Below are 14,836 nucleotides of genomic sequence, written 5' to 3'. Positions count from 1 at the left end.
CACCTTGACATCGGGGCCGGGGTCCGGGGGGAAAGAACGCGTCCAGCTCAGCGCTGCCTCCTTCCTCCAGCACCCAGAGGCTGCCCGAAGGCCTCCCGCAACTGCCCGGGGAGCCCAACCCGCTCCGAAGCCAAGCACCCCCCGCCCCGCAGGGCCCGGCTCTGCCCGCGGGGACACAGCGAAGGCGGCCCGGGTGGGAGCACGGGGCACCCCCTCCCCGCCCCGCAGCTCCCCCGCGGGGACCGAACCGCGCGTGGGAAGCGGAAGCGCCACCTGCGATCGCGGCGGGGCGGCGGCACCGGCAAGCGGCGGCGGCAGCAGCAGCAGGCAGGGCAGGCAAGGCAAGGCAGGGCAGGGCGCGGCACCCCCGCCGCGGAGCCATGCAGGGCCCGGCCCCCCGCCCGCCCGCCGCGCCCCGGGCAGTCACTCACATTGCTTGAGGAGCTCCAGACACAAAGCCATGGGAGACACAAAGAAGGGGCGGAGGGGACCGGAGAAACAGGGAGGGGGGAAAAGGGAGCGCTCGGTCGAGTCCCGCGGAGGGGAGGACGGGCCGCACCCGGTGAGGGGAAGAACAGGCCCGGGGCCGCGTCCGGCTGCTCCTTGCGGGCAACGGCGAGACGAGGGAGGAGACGCGCGCAGGCCGCCGCCGCACTCACCGCGCCCGCCCGCCTGCTCCGGCTGCGCCCCGCGGGCGGGGCCGCGCCTTAAAGGGGGCCCCGCCCCGCCCCGCGCGTCACCGCCCCGCCCCGCGCAAGCGCGGCACCGCCCGGGGGCGCGCCCACCGACGGGCGCGGTCACGCGCGGTCACTCCCGTTGGGTACCGGGCACCGGGCACGGCGCAGGGGGTAACGGCGCGGCCCCGCGTTGGGGCCCCGTAACGGGCGAGCTCGGCATCACGGTTCCGGGACCGGCCACGGCCACGCACCCGCAGCGCGGTTGCTCCCGCAGGAGCGCGGGGCTGGCGGGCGGGGAGGGTTTCCAGCCTGGAGACAATGGATGGAAAAGCAAAGCCGGGGGAAGCGGGTGTTTCCCTGGGCGGGGGCTTCCCGCCGGCAGCTCCGTCCTGCCGGGCACCGTGGGGGGGACCGGGCGCGGCACGGCAGAATGAGGGAGGATGGAAGTGCGGAGGGGGCACGGGAGAGCCAGGAGCCACGTCGGACTTGGCCCCCTGGGCACAGACATGCTAGGTGCTGGAGTAGCATCCAGCTCCATCCCTCCTTCCACACACAGACATCCAGAGACGAGCATGAAGCACCCCCAGACTGTGAGCAGGGAGAGACCTGCGAGACCAGAGCCACACCTCGCAACGGTCTGACATGGGACGGGGCAGCGGATGCCCGCAAGCCCAGCATGGCGTGGCCACCATGAGAGTGCAGGGCCTGTGCTGTTGCAGGCAGTGGTGCTCCTTCCAGGAACATATGTGCTGCCCTAACTCCTCACTCTTAGCATCAGTGCTTGGATGCTCTGATTTATCTATGAGTCGGCGGGTTCATTGCGCTGCCTGTGGAGAAGGGCTGGTCTGCAGCAAGGAGAGATCAAAGCACCTTGAGGAAGCACCACACTGAGCTCATACACAGTATGGGCAGGGCTGAGCCACTTCAGAATCGCTGTGGATATGCTGCTGCTGCTGCTGCTCTCAGAGCAGCAAAGTGGGACCAAAGGAAGATTCCAGCAGAGAATCAGCCCTGAGACTTGGGACCTGCACCCAGGGCCTCTCCTCATCACTGCCCATCAAAGGGAACAAGAAAACTTGTTTTCAGTTCTGCTGCTTCCTAGGGGTGGAGAGCAGCTCTGGGATGAGAGCCCCTTAACCACACAGGCTGAGCGGCTCCATGGACCTCTGAGCTGATCTCTTCCTGAATCCTCAGAAGTACCCACACTGTGGCTCAATAAATGGAAAAAGTAATGGAAAAGCATAAAGGAAAGCCAACACAGGACAAAGAGAAATGCACACAAAGAAATCCCCATTTGCCTGTGCTTAGTAAACCTCACTCAGTCCTGCTGTCCTGACACGTGTATGTCTGAGGTTAGACCGTTGTTGGTTGCTGCTGGGCAATGGCACAAGCCCTGTAGCCACACAGGGAGGTGCAGTGAGGTGCTGGGCATCACTAACAGCAGGGACACAGCACAGCATCTGTGGTTGCCCAATACCAGGGCAGCTCTGTGCTCACCCGATTCACATGGATGGCAGCAGGGCCAGCGTGCTGGGATACTGCCAGGCCCTTCAGCCCTGGGTATCTGCTGTGGCTGGCACATTGTCTCCAACCACTGTGGCCTCATGGGCAGAGCACTGCACTGTGCATGGGATGCCTGCTGCTGCCCCCCCCCAGAGGCTCTGCTCTCCCTTGGTGCTTCAGTTTCTCTTCCTCTCCCATGAGGACAGCACTGACGACTACCTTCCCTGTCATCTGATGAAAACAAGCAGCAAGGACTTGGCTTTCCAACCATATTACCAAAGGAAAAGGCTGGCAGCTGCTTGCCTTTCAACTCCTTTGCAGGAGCAGGCTTGGCGAGGACCTTGAAGCCAGGCTCACTTCCCAGTATTAAACCCCTTCAATCTGCATCTGCTTGTGTCAGCACAACATCACAGGAGAGCTGCAGCTCCCCCCTTTCTGGGGACACAACAAGTGACATTTCCATGAGGCTCAAACCCATCGCAGCCATTCCTGGTGCCAGAGAGACATGTGCACGCAGCAGAACAGAGCTTATTGAGCTGGGTGCTGCTGCTGAAACCTGGCAGCAAAGAGCACCAAGCACAGCTTTGCTGAGGCAGAAGGACGGAGATATTTTGGCAGTGGAATTGGAGAGCAGGGTTGTGGCCATGGTACAGGCTTCCTGGGGAAAAGGGAGCACTGTCTGGGCACAGGGCTCGGTAGTGGAATGTCCATAATAAGGAAAAGATGAGAGGTGAATAATTAAGTGTGAACAGAAACAGTTGTCATACATCTCTTTGTGTCCTATAGCCATATGAATAGATTATGGAACATGTTTATGTGCCTGTTTTTCCCCCTTACAAACACTGATGGAGCACATGACACAAATCTTTCCCTGGCGCGTGCGTGCACACATACACACACACACACACTCTAATCCCTTTCACGCTGGTATGTCAAAGCAAGCTATTTCTGGAACGTGAAATCTAGGTCAAAAAGAAGGAGAAAGTTTGAAGGCAATGATAAGTCTCTCTCCTGAAAGGGTGCTCTGACTGATTGAATTAGCAATGGGGTTGGGGTGGTTCCTTACTCCTTGTCTCTGGCTGCTCATGAACAGGTTGAACAGCATCTCCTGGCCTGCTTTGGTTTCTCTTTTGCCTTCACATCACTACTTTTTCCCCATAAAGAAGAGAAGGCCATGACAGCCAAGAGAGGAAAGGAGCAGAACTTGCCTTCCCACCCAGACACTGCACTGCACACAGAGGAGGGTGAGGAGGAGGGTGCCTGTACCCATCCCTCACAAACCAGTGCTACGTGACTTTCCCAGAAGCCATGGAAACCTATCCCACAGTGAACCAGCCCTTGGGGATTTGGTCAGGACGATGCTGCTTTGTGCTGAGAGGTGCACGGAGGTGTGCAGGCATTTGGTCTTTCCTCCACTGAGCACAATCGTGCTCCCCTTGCAAGAGCATCAGTACCAGGGGACTGGGCTGGGTTCTCCAGGGTCAAGGTTCCCAGCACAGCGATGGTTCTGGGAGCCACCTCTCTAATTTAATGATGAACATAAATAAATCGAAGCAAAAGGAAGGCAGAAAACAGGTTGGATGCTGAAGGGTGGCTCTTCTGTCATGACTTTGGGGAATATCTCTCCTATGTAGTGCTCTCTGCCCAGCTTGGGCTTGGCAAAGGTTTGGCATATGAACAGGCACATGGTGTCTGGAGCCCATTCATATAGGCAGCTGTGCTGTGCACCCAGAGCTGCCATCAGGGGGTCAGCAGAAAGGGAGAACCAGAGGGTTGCTGTCCTACAGAGCTCACACCCTCAGCAGCATCTTAACTGCTAGTAAGATGGGTCAACAGAGACAGCCCAGTCCTGGAGCAGGGGGCAGAGCTGGGTTCCCTGGCTTCCCTGGAGGAGATTTGGGCACAGGATAAGGAGCAGACTCCCGGCTTTCTGAGAACAGGCTGCTGAATCCCAGAGCAGGATGCTCTGAGGACGGGTGGAATTACCAGATGGCATGGGATAGACTGGGAAGAGCTCGAGTAGGAACTGGCTTGGTGTGAGCTTTCCCTGCTGTCACTGGTGTGATGGGTGGAGGCTGGGCTGGGCTCCCTACACTGGGGATTCTCCTCTCCTTTTGCTGGGCTTTGTTCTCCTCTGCTTTCCTGTTTCCCCTGGACATCAAATATTCAGCTCTGTATTACAAGCAGCCTATTAAACAAGCAATTCCCAGTGCTGCTGCTAATAAGAAGGAGCTGGGGCTGGGGAGCCCTTTGTAATGCTCAGGAGACAGCGTGGCTGTCGGCCGAAAGCTGGCAATTAGATGAATAGGTTTCACTGGGGCTTTTGAGTCTCCAGCTTCGCAAGGCACAGAGCTTTGTTTAAAGCTGATCAAGGGCAGCTCATCATCTGTCTCGCTGGCTGTCAAATGGCATCTAATTGCCTTGTAATGCACGAGTGACACAGGCGTTTGTGGGAGGACCTGGCTTGTCAGAGGTGTGACAGCTTGTCAGGGCTCTCCCACCCGGCCCTGCTCCCCACACAGACCCTGAGAGGAGCAGCCCTTTGTGAAATGGAGCTCCCTGCACTTCAGCTGCTACTGAACCCCTTTGATTTATGATTCAACCCCCATGCTGTCCTCAAAGAAGGAGAAGCAGGCGTCAGCTCAGCACTGCTGCACTGGTGGTGCCCCTTTAGGATGGGTCCCGACAGAGAAGAAACCCAAACCCCTTCTCAGGGACTGGGCACATGATGGGAGCAGTTCTTGTGGGCTGGGGTATGGGTGCTGGAGCAGGAAGGTGTCCATGGGAAGTAAATGGGTGATGGTTCTCAGTTTTTTCACCCCAGAGCCCTACGCGGAGCAGAGAGACCATTAAACCTGCAGACAGTGGTGCACCCACCTCTGTTGGCCCAGACTGATGCTGCCAAGCTGAGAAATACCAGTGTGCTGCTCAGGAGGCCCCTCTTGTACAAAACCAACCAATTAAAGCCTCAGCGATGCACATTTGCAAAGGTCCAGAGCTTTCCTAGACCTCTGCAAGCCACATCAGCCACGCCAGCTGGATCCTGGCAACCTGTATGCCAGTTCACTGCCTGCATCCCGAGGTCCAGCATCATCTGGAGACCCAGCCATCCAAGTGCTATGCCTGGCTGATGGCCTCCCATAAGCCCACCGAAGTCTTGAACAAGCATGGCTGGAGATACAGGTTATCTCAGCCCAGTGCCTCACGCGCCCCACACGCGATGGGCAGCCGCATCCCCTGTCCCCACACGGCCCTTCCCGTCCGCCGCCGCTGCACTCACTGCTGTTGTTGGGCAGGGTCCTGCTGCCGCTGAGGCTGCCCGTCGGCGGGGGGGAGATGGAGCGGACGGAGCCCGTGTCCTCTTCCTGGGAGCAGCCCGCCTGGATGGCTCGGAGGTAGCTGTGGCTCCGGGAGCGGAAGTAACTGGGCAGAGGCAGGTCCAGCACCTCCGCGGCGGCCGACTCGGCTTCGCTATAGGTAGAGTCGCAGACTGCCTCGTACTGCTCCCCCAGCTCCGGCTCCGGTGCCTGCACGGGGAGAGGGGCAGAGCCAGTCACCCCCTGCACCAGACAGCCCGTCCCGTCCCTTCCCCTCCCTGCTGCTGCTGCCTGGTCCTGCTTACAGCAGATGAGACCGGGAGGTGCACCAGTTCTGGTGCGGTGCAGGATGCCCCGGCTCTCTGCTGAGAGAGAGGGGAGAGGGAACCTTCCTTGGAGGCAAGGTCCCTGCTTGCGGAGTAGGAGAGACTTACAACACAGTGCCTGTGAAACAGCCCCCAGTCTCTGATGGAGAGGCTGAGAACACACGAGAGAGCTAAAATCCAGCCTCTGACAGGGCCCCCTGTCAGGGGGGGGCTCTGTGGGGAGATGGCCTTGCCCTGGCCATCAGGCATGCTCTTCAGTGTGGGGAGATGGCCTTGGCCCTGCAGCCGGGTGCAGGGAAAGAAAGGACTGGGGGTACAGCCTCCACGCTTGCCCAGGGACAGGCTGCATGGAAGGGTTCTGTAGCACATCGGGCTTCATCCACTGTAGGGACCAGGAGAGGGCCTGGTGGCTGCAGCGAGATGTAAGCTGAGCAGGGGCTTTACTCCCTGCTTCTCTGCTGCCCCCACTGCCCTCCCAGCCATGCCCCCTCTCCAGTAGCACTGGCTGGTCAAACATGGGCTCTGGAGAGGCTCACCCGGCTTAAACCAGAGTCAGACCATTCTGAAATACAGATGAGAGATGCTGAGGTTGGCCCTGTTGCTCACTTCCATCTCTTCTGGCCCTTTCTTTGCCTTCAAGGACAGTTCTTCTGCCCAGCACTGGCACCTGAGCTACACAAGGTTTGGCTCAAAGAGCTCATCTACTTTCCCCCTAAACCTACTGGTCCCTAACTCCGCACTGGGGCCAGGGGAACCAAGCTCTCCAGCTGCCCTGCAGGGCCCAGCTGGGAGCACTGCCTCTTTTTCCTTCCTCTTTTTCCTCCTCCTCCTGCTGGCCCTGGGTATGGGCTGACCTCATGGCCTGCCTTGCACACTGCCATGGGAGCCCAGGGCTGACCCGAGAAAGCTCCATGAAGAAGGAAGAGGGAAACGCCAGCGGGACGGTACCTGCTCTCCATGGGTAAATATCTGAGGGATAAGTGAGGGGGGTCCAAAGATCTGGAAGAAAGAGTTGGAGAAGGTTAAAGGCCAAGAACAGGGGAGCCCCTCACACAGACAGCCATTGCACAGGGACCAAGGACGAGGGGAGCTGTCAGAACCACAGCTTCTGACACTTGAATACAAACTTCAGAGCTCATCAGATGCCAAGCACGGTGCCGCACGGACTCCTCAGACAGCGGCGCAAACACGGCATGGCAAAGCTCCACGGGACGCCTCCCAGACGGAGAGAAGCTGCTGATGCATCCAGCCTGTTGTATGCACCATAGATCCATGTATATACACAGGGCACACTCGGGACACACAATGCTGGGACACCCCTTGGAGCACATGGGTTGCGTGTGGCTGCTGGACAAGGGCTGGTGTGGCTCCCATTTGGCATTTCTGTGAAGCCCCTGGCATTGGCCAGCACATCACAGCGTGGCCAGGAGCAGCAATGGGCTTCCACAGCCCACAGAGCTGGGGTGGATGGGCAGTCTGAGTGCTTCATGTCAGGGAAACTCCCCTTCACCCCAATGGGGTCGGGTTGGCCACTTTGCTGCTATGGCCTCTGTCCCTGCATCAGGAGAAGCCACATGGAAGCGATTCTGCCTTCTCTCCATAGAAAGCCACAGCACACACTCTGCATAAGGACAGATGCCCAACAGACACTGCCTATGGGAAGGAATGCCTTCTCCTTCTCTCCATCCCTGGTCTGCAGAGCACATCCACTCTCTAAGCTCTACCCAACATAAGCTGCCCCAAATGGCCCATCTTGGGAAGAATCCAGGTTCAAAATGTACCCAAAGGAATAGGCTTGGCTCTGGGGGTTGGGTCCAGCCCTTCTATACAGGGTACAGCTCGAAGTGTGGATAAGCAATGTTGGGGGTCACCAGCTGACTCTGGCCATGGTCCCCTTGGTTTGTGATAAATGGATGTTGATGTGCAACACCTGGTGAACCCCGGGCTTCCAGAGGTTTGCAAGGGACAAACCGAAGCGTAGTGGAATTCTTTCAGACCTGGGATTCTTCTATGTGGGAGGACACTGGTGTCTTGCTGGACACACAAGGAAGCTGTTGGAGGTCACACCGAAGTGAGGGCAGGAGAGGAACTGCCTCTGGCACTGGATGAAGGGCAGGTCAGACCTCTGGAGGATGAGACCAGCACACATCGGTGGCTGTACCAGCTCCATCCTGGATCAACAGATACGCAGTTCCTGGGATGCCTCTAAATCCCAACCCTTCCACACTGTGGGCTGCTCAGATCCTCCAGCTCCAAGACGCTTCCGATGTCTTCATGGGGCTGCTGCCCTCAGCTGCTAAATGGCAGTTTTAGAGAGGGACAGAGCACAAACTGAGCCCACTGCTTGTCTTCACGAAGGGACCTAGCCTCAGCCATGGATTTACATGCAAAGGACAAGAATGCGACGGTCCTGACCCCTTCTCTGCTCAGTGAGACACCCAGCACATTGCTGTTGATGTACAAGGGACGAGACTGAGCACAAGGAACACGTACGCCATGAGCAATGCCCTGTGCCCCAGAGCTCTGCACCAGGGGCTCCAACTGATCTGTGACAGCAGGAGAAACCAGCCGAGGGATGGGAGAGGCTGGGCTGGGACAGAGGAGAGCTCAGAGCCCCACGCTGCTGCAGGGGAACATTGTCACACAGCACTCACCCTCCTGCATGCTCTGCTTTGTAATGCCCATCCCGCTGCTTTAACCCCAGCCTCGTGCTGCCACCCTGGATCATTGTGCATGGAGTGGGGCAGCATCGATGGGGCACGTGTGTGCACATGTTCCCATGCAGACACGTATGAACGGACACAGGATGGGGCAGAGGCCTAGGGTGACAGTGAAAGGGCTGGGTGAAGCTTGTGGAGCCATTGATGCCCTGGGGACCTCCACTTCTGTACCAAAAAGACAGGCCCCTTGGCTGAGATAAGCACATGGGACCTCTGCAGAAGCCTCATCCCAGCATGGGCTATTTCCTGGCCTGTGAGACAGCTGGCTTATAGCTGCTCCAGAGTAATCCCAAGGAGGGGGCATAGTGTGGGATGGGGTATTAAAACCAGTTTGCACTGACTGCATCCGGCAGGTTGGGGTCAGTCTGTGAGGCCACCCAGTGGCAAGGGGTTTGCCACCCACCATCAGCACCTCACTGGCATCCTCAGCTTTGCTCTTCCCATGGGAAACAGGGATATCCAAGGGAGATGTCCCCAGCTAGCTGGCAGGACAGTCTCCTGAATTATGGGCAACTTGTTCCTGGGTCCAGTCTGCTGCAGGAGGGATGAGGTCCCCAAAGCTATGCGGGGTTGTTGTCCCTGGTGACGGGCTGCAGGGTCCCAGGCTGGATGCATGGGCTTTGTACCCAGTCACTGGGCACAAGGAGCTTGCAGCAGGAGCAAACACCATTACAGGTGCTTCTGGGTGGTGACATGGTGGGACCCTGTGCTCAGAGCAGCGCTGAGCTTCACCCATTGCTGTAAAGCATCGCTCCTGTGGCCATGGCAGAGTAACTTCAGCTGCACCAGCAGTGCTGAGAGGAGGCAAAGCGAGGGGAAGGGGGGTCTGATATGAGCTGTAATTAAGGAGCAGGCGTTGATACTTTGGTGAAGCTGCCAGGGTTTATGTGCAATTCCCAGAGTGCAGCCTGTGCCTTATTTTGAAGGGGGGGAAAGGATGTTCCTCTCTGCCCTCAGCTGGCCTCCTTTCCCACTGGGGTGTACTGGTGCAGTGGTGCTCAGCATTCCGGCATCTCACCTGGTTGATGCAACTGGACTCGTTGATGCTGTCAGAGATCTGGTTGTATTCTTCCTCCCAGGTTGGGAACTTCGGAGGTAGGAGGATCTCGACAGAGTCCAGGCGGTCCAGGCTCCTGCCAGCAGAGAAAGAGGGTGTCAGGGGTGTCCCCAGCACCAGGGGCTGTGCTGGAACTGCTGCCCTGCCAGGAGAGCAGCCAGATCACCCCTGCCTGTGGTACCCTCTGCCAGGCACAGGCACAGGCACATGGGGCAGCACGGAGGTGATGCTGGGCACCCAGTGCACTGCTCTTGGAGCAGAAGGAAGCACTCCTCCGGGCAGGACTGTGGCACCTCCTGAATCTCCATCCTGGTGTGTGAGGAGAGCAGGGAGAGGTCTTCCCTCCCATTGGGCTTCACTCTGACTGCCCCTCGCAGCCTGCCCATGGGGAAGCCGAGTCAAAGCAGGCAACACTTTGGAAGGGCAGAGACCCTCTCACAAGGACCGATCATGCCCCACTCCTCTGTGCCTTGTCCTGGCTAAGGCTGTGGCTGTCCTCCCTGCAGTCCCTCCTGTCCCAAACCACAGGTCCTGGTGCAGCCCCAGTACCAAGGGTCTCATCGAGGGCTGCCATGGGGCTGTGCCAGGGCACGGTGTCCCCGCTGCCATCCCAGGGCTGTCCCAGGCTGGCGGGGCCCCGCAGGGAGGCTCTGAAGCAGCCAAAGTGGCCACAGCATCCAAAAAGCTCCTTGCGGAGGGGAGGGGGGGGCGAGGTGGTTGTCGGCAGATGGCAGCCGTGATCATGCTCTGGTGCCGTCTCGGCTTGTGCCCGGCACAAGACCTCAGCGGCCTGGCCGGAGGATGATGGGCGCACCAGGATGCGACATTCCTCACTGGAGCACAGCACCAAGGGCTGCGGGCCCCCTCCTTCCCCGCAGTGAACCTCCAGCAATGCCCGTGTGCAGCCCAGCCCTGCCCGGACCCCTCCTCTCCTGTGTAGCTGCATCCACAGCTCATCCAGCTCTGCCTCTCCTGCTCTAACACCATACTCTGGCTTCCTAAACACTGCCCATGGCTTCTGGATGTACTCCAGCAGCCCCACTGAGGTCGTACCCTGATGGACATGACCTGAATGGACCATGAACCCAAGACAGGAAGAATCTGTCTCTCAAGTATTTTGCATCAGAGACTCCTGGACACAGCTCAGCTCCCCCTGAAGTGGATGTGAAGGTGGGGAACAGGGATGGATTCAGAGCAGGCATTTCCAGGGCTCCCCACAGTTAATTTTGCCACCATCTCTCAGCAGAAGGCAGCATCTGGTCAGCAATCTGGGGCTACCCCGAGGGTTCCCCACACTGCCTGCTGTACCCTCACTTCTGGCTCTGTCTGCTGAACATCACCAGCTCATCCATGGTGGCTCCTGCCTCCTCCTGCTGCCCTTTGCTCCTGAGCCACAGCACCTGAAACACCAACAGCCTCTTCCAGCCCCTGGTGCCTTGTCCCGGGATGCAGAGCTGCTGGTGAGGACACTGCATGGGATCACCTCTGGTCAGGTTGGCCACACAGACCCCATCCTGCAAGAACCAGCCTTCTGCCCAGGTTTTGCTCTGTTCCCCTTGCTCTGCTGCCTCACTGGCTCAAGCCACTGTGGCTCCTTCCTCCCTCAATACTTCCAGACCTCTGAGGTCTTCCCTGGCCTCAGGATGCATCAGCTTCTGGGCTGGCCCCTGTGGACCTTAGCAGGGCTCCTGGAGGAGCTCCAGCATTACCTTTGTGTGGTGCTCTGCTCACTCAGGGACTGTTGGGTGGCCTTGAGGTAACTCTGCCTCCGAGCTGCAGTTTTCGGGGATGGTTTGGGGCTGGTTTCTGAGTCTTCACTATCATCATCCCCCATGGCTTTGATGTAGCTCCCGCTCCGCATGCGCCGGCACGGGATCTCGCTGTCTTTGTCCCGAGACAGCGTGTTGTTCCACTCCCCCTGAGGCACCTGCAACAGTAAGGGGAGCATGAGCAGATGTGGGGGACGGCACCTCTGGGACCAGCGGGATCATGGGGACCTGGGGGGATTGGTGTCGAGGACAACTGTTGGAGCCTCAGCTGGAGCAGTGGGAATGGGCAGCGCAATTCCTTTCCGACCCTCCCTTACCAGTTCATGCCAGGCAGCCCTGATTGCCTCTGCTGCAGCACACCTACCCACAGCCATTCACCCCACCAGCACCCAGGCCACCTTCACACCGCACCATGCGCACCCAAGCTGCACAATGCCGGACGGAACGGGGAGGGATGGGTCTCACCAGCTCTGCGGTGGGCGCCGGGACAGGAGTGGCACACAGTGCAAAGCCCATGCTCAGGTAACGTGAAGTGCTCACGTTGTTCAGGGCAGTCAAAAGCTGTTGTAGACCTGTGGATCAGAGCCCAGAGCTTCCCTGGGCCCAACACCCTCTATGGTTTCTGAGTTCAGTGTGAGTCTGAGTGCACGAAAGTCATTTCTGAAGCCAAGCCAGGTCCTCACAAGTCCCTTTATAGCAGAGATAGGGCAACCTGAGCTGCCAGGAGCCAGCCTTGGTTTCGTGGCTAACTCGGTTTGCAGCCAGCCTCTGACCTGCCCTTGAGATGAGGAGATGTGGTCAAGGAGAACCAAGGGAAGATGTGGGGAATGCAGCAATGTGCAATCCATGCAGACAGCGGGAAGCAGGCTGGTTCGGGGCTGCCATGGGGAGCAGCAGAGGGGCTTGTGCTGAGCACGGCTTGTGCTGCTGAGAGCATCCACACGGCCTGCTGGATGGAGCTGTTGGATTTGCCCAGCTCCCCGAGGGGCCATAGGATTAATCAGCCGGTGTTTGTGTAGTGCTTTGGGGATGCACGGAGCCGTGTTGCAGCTCCCTGTGATGAGCCAGAGCTGTCAAGCACTGCGTGGTTCCTGTTCTCCTCCTTGTTCAACAGCAGGCATGTTCTGTGGGAGCCAGAGCCAGCCTGAGGGTGCCGTCTGCTGCTGCTGGGGTGCAACATCTCCAGATGAGCTTCAGATCTGCAGACAGTGGCTTCTGGTTCTCCTGAGAGGGCCTGGCGTGTGCCAGCTGCAGGCTCAATCCATGTGCAGCAGCTTAGTTCCCTCAGGGCTTTCTTCAGCCCATGTCCTGCCAGCCTGCTTGCTGTGTGTGTGTGGGAGAAGGCAGGACATGATCCCAGCACGATGTGGAACAGAACTCAAAACAGCCTGTGGGCTGCTTTAGTGATGGGGTTCCCATCACGGTCTGCACCCATGAGCCAGGACCCGTGTTACTGGGTGACACAGAACAGAGACCCAGGGGCTGTATTACCTGTGTGTGAGATGCAGGTGGGGACCGACACTGAGCGAGTCTCACACATGAGGCACAAACCTGCTGCTGCTGCCGGTTTTCCCAGCTCTTTCCACTCTGCCTCCTGCCATCTTCCTGCTTGGCAATGGCTGCTGGCAAGGATGCCCGGCTCCGGAGCTACCGGGTGTTATCCAGCAGGTTTTTACACACAGAAAGCCCTTTCTCTGCTGCTGTAAGGCCTCCCTCTGCCCCAGCCCAGCTGCCTGCACTGGGTGGCCCTGAGGCCAGTGAGGAGGGATCCTGCTGGCCCCGGATGATCTTGCCATGGGAGAGATCCTACCAGTCACTGGGGTGGTTGGCTCTGATCTTTCCTAAAGGAGGGAGGAGCTCTGAGAAGCACTTTTATACCCATTGCATTAGTGTTAGGTCTGACTTGGGGCTGCATTTTGCTGCCTGCCTTCTCCTCAGGGCGAGTTGCAGCCTCCTGCCTGCAAAGGTCTTGGGCAAGAGGGTTGGGGTCTGCAGCCCCTGGCTAGGGTGAGAGCTTGCCAACAGCCAGGCATGCCAGGCAGGGGCCAGGGCACTGCACAGCCCCCCTCTATACAGGGGAAATCCTGTGGGATTCAGGTACACATCCCTGGGAGTTGGGCTCCACTGTCACCACCTTGCCACAATACTGCACGTTGCAAAGAATCAGCATCTTCTGGCTCTTCTGCTCTCTGAGCGTGGAGGAGAAAGGGAAGAAGGGGCTACACTGAGGTTTTTCCCTGCCTTAATGCTGCCTGGTGCATTCCCCTGTCACCTGGAGCATTAACAGAGAGGGGAGAGGAGGGAAGGGGAGAGCTCCAATCCTGGAGCTGCCCTGCTCCCCTTGCTTCGGGGAGGTCGGGGGGAAGAGACACTCACAGAGCAACCCGGGTTCCATCCACACGTGTGCCAGCTCTGCCATGCAGCCCAGCCCCAGCACACACAGACATGCACCACACAGGAACAGACGTGCCGAGGCCGGGTGCAGCGTGCAGGGATGCACGTGCCATGCAGCCAGGCTCCAGCGCCCGATGCGGGGACACTGCTGCTCCCTCCGGGGCCGGACCCCTCGTGGTGTGGTCTCAGGTATGGCCTCAAGAGAAAAAGCTAGAGCCCAGGCTGCCTGTGGGTCCCATCTGTCCTTTAGGTGAGGCCTTTGGGAAGGAGCTTGGCTGGGTTTCCTGCCCCACGGGAGCTCTGTGGGGCTGGTGGGAGGGCAGCAGCATCTGGATCCTGACTTTATTTTGGGGGCTACTGGGGGTTAAGGAATCTTCGTTGTGGTCTGACTGGGGAGGTTGATCTGGATGATGCATCAGGCTGATGGTGCCCTTGGTACAACTGTCCTCTGGGAGCCCCGGCACTGCTTGTCCCTTCAATGTGGTCTTGGTGTCCATGGATGTGAGTTTGAGTCTGTGCCTGGGGCTGTTCAGCCCTGCCTGGGGCATCTCTCACTATAAGGAGCTGCTTGGCCATTGGGATCCTGACCTCCTAGGGAGGGCAGAAGAGGGAACAGATGTGGAGCAGGGCCTCCCTCCCTGGGGACTGCTCTAAGGACAGTGCTGTGTCACCTTGGGGATTGCTCCTGAGAGACCCCCAACCCCGACAGGACAGAGCTGGACCTGGAGCTGTGTGATCACCCACTCTCAGCTCCAATGTCTGCGTCTGGATATGGACCCCCGTTAGTCCTTGATGAGCCCCAAGATTATCCAGAGCCTGCAGATGGGGCAGGAGAAGTGAAGAGCTTTGGGGGCTTAGTCCAGCCAGGAGGCTGGGGGGTCCTGCTTGTCCCCATCCCACACCTCCTGCCCTCCCTCATGTCAGAGGGACTCTTCCCCACCTCTGCAACCCACCAGCCGTTTCTGCCTGGCAGCAGCAGGGCAGGGCCTCCATGTCCCCAAAGAACCAGGCTCTGTGTGCAGGCAGATGCCTGCGGTCCCTCACCATGGCAGAAGCAGGGAGTGGGCTCATCC

At 58.8% G+C, this 14,836-nt stretch overlaps 1 protein-coding gene across 7 annotated transcripts in view; it reads right to left on the bottom strand.

Annotated features, from left to right (window-relative positions):
- Positions 1-14,836, bottom strand: part of DLGAP4 (DLG associated protein 4) — a 128,884-nt gene that overhangs the window by 35,077 nt on the left and 78,971 nt on the right. For 4 of the 7 annotated variants that reach the window (XM_062642184.1, XM_062642187.1, XM_062642188.1 and 1 more), the window contains 4 exons: positions 11,310-11,527; positions 9,562-9,676; positions 6,772-6,822; positions 5,461-5,707 (listed from right to left, as the gene is read on the bottom strand). In XM_062642184.1, the coding sequence (XP_062498168.1) occupies positions 5,461-5,707; positions 6,772-6,822; positions 9,562-9,676; positions 11,310-11,527 (631 nt within the window). Of the gene's footprint in view, positions 1-273; positions 398-431; positions 654-5,460; positions 5,708-6,771; positions 6,823-9,561; positions 9,677-11,309; positions 11,528-14,836 lie in introns of those variants that run through there. The other 3 variants (XM_062642186.1, XM_062642190.1, XM_062642189.1) reach the window with 3 other exon arrangements.

Source organism: Pezoporus occidentalis, unplaced genomic scaffold (genome assembly GCF_034315485.1).
Source record: "Pezoporus occidentalis ecotype Australia unplaced genomic scaffold, CSIRO_AGI_Poc_V1 ctg70, whole genome shotgun sequence".
NCBI classification, from domain to species: domain Eukaryota; kingdom Metazoa; phylum Chordata; class Aves; order Psittaciformes; family Psittacidae; genus Pezoporus; species Pezoporus occidentalis.
The sequence above is the reverse complement of the archived record's forward strand: the minus strand, read 5'-3'. Positions and strand labels throughout refer to the sequence as shown.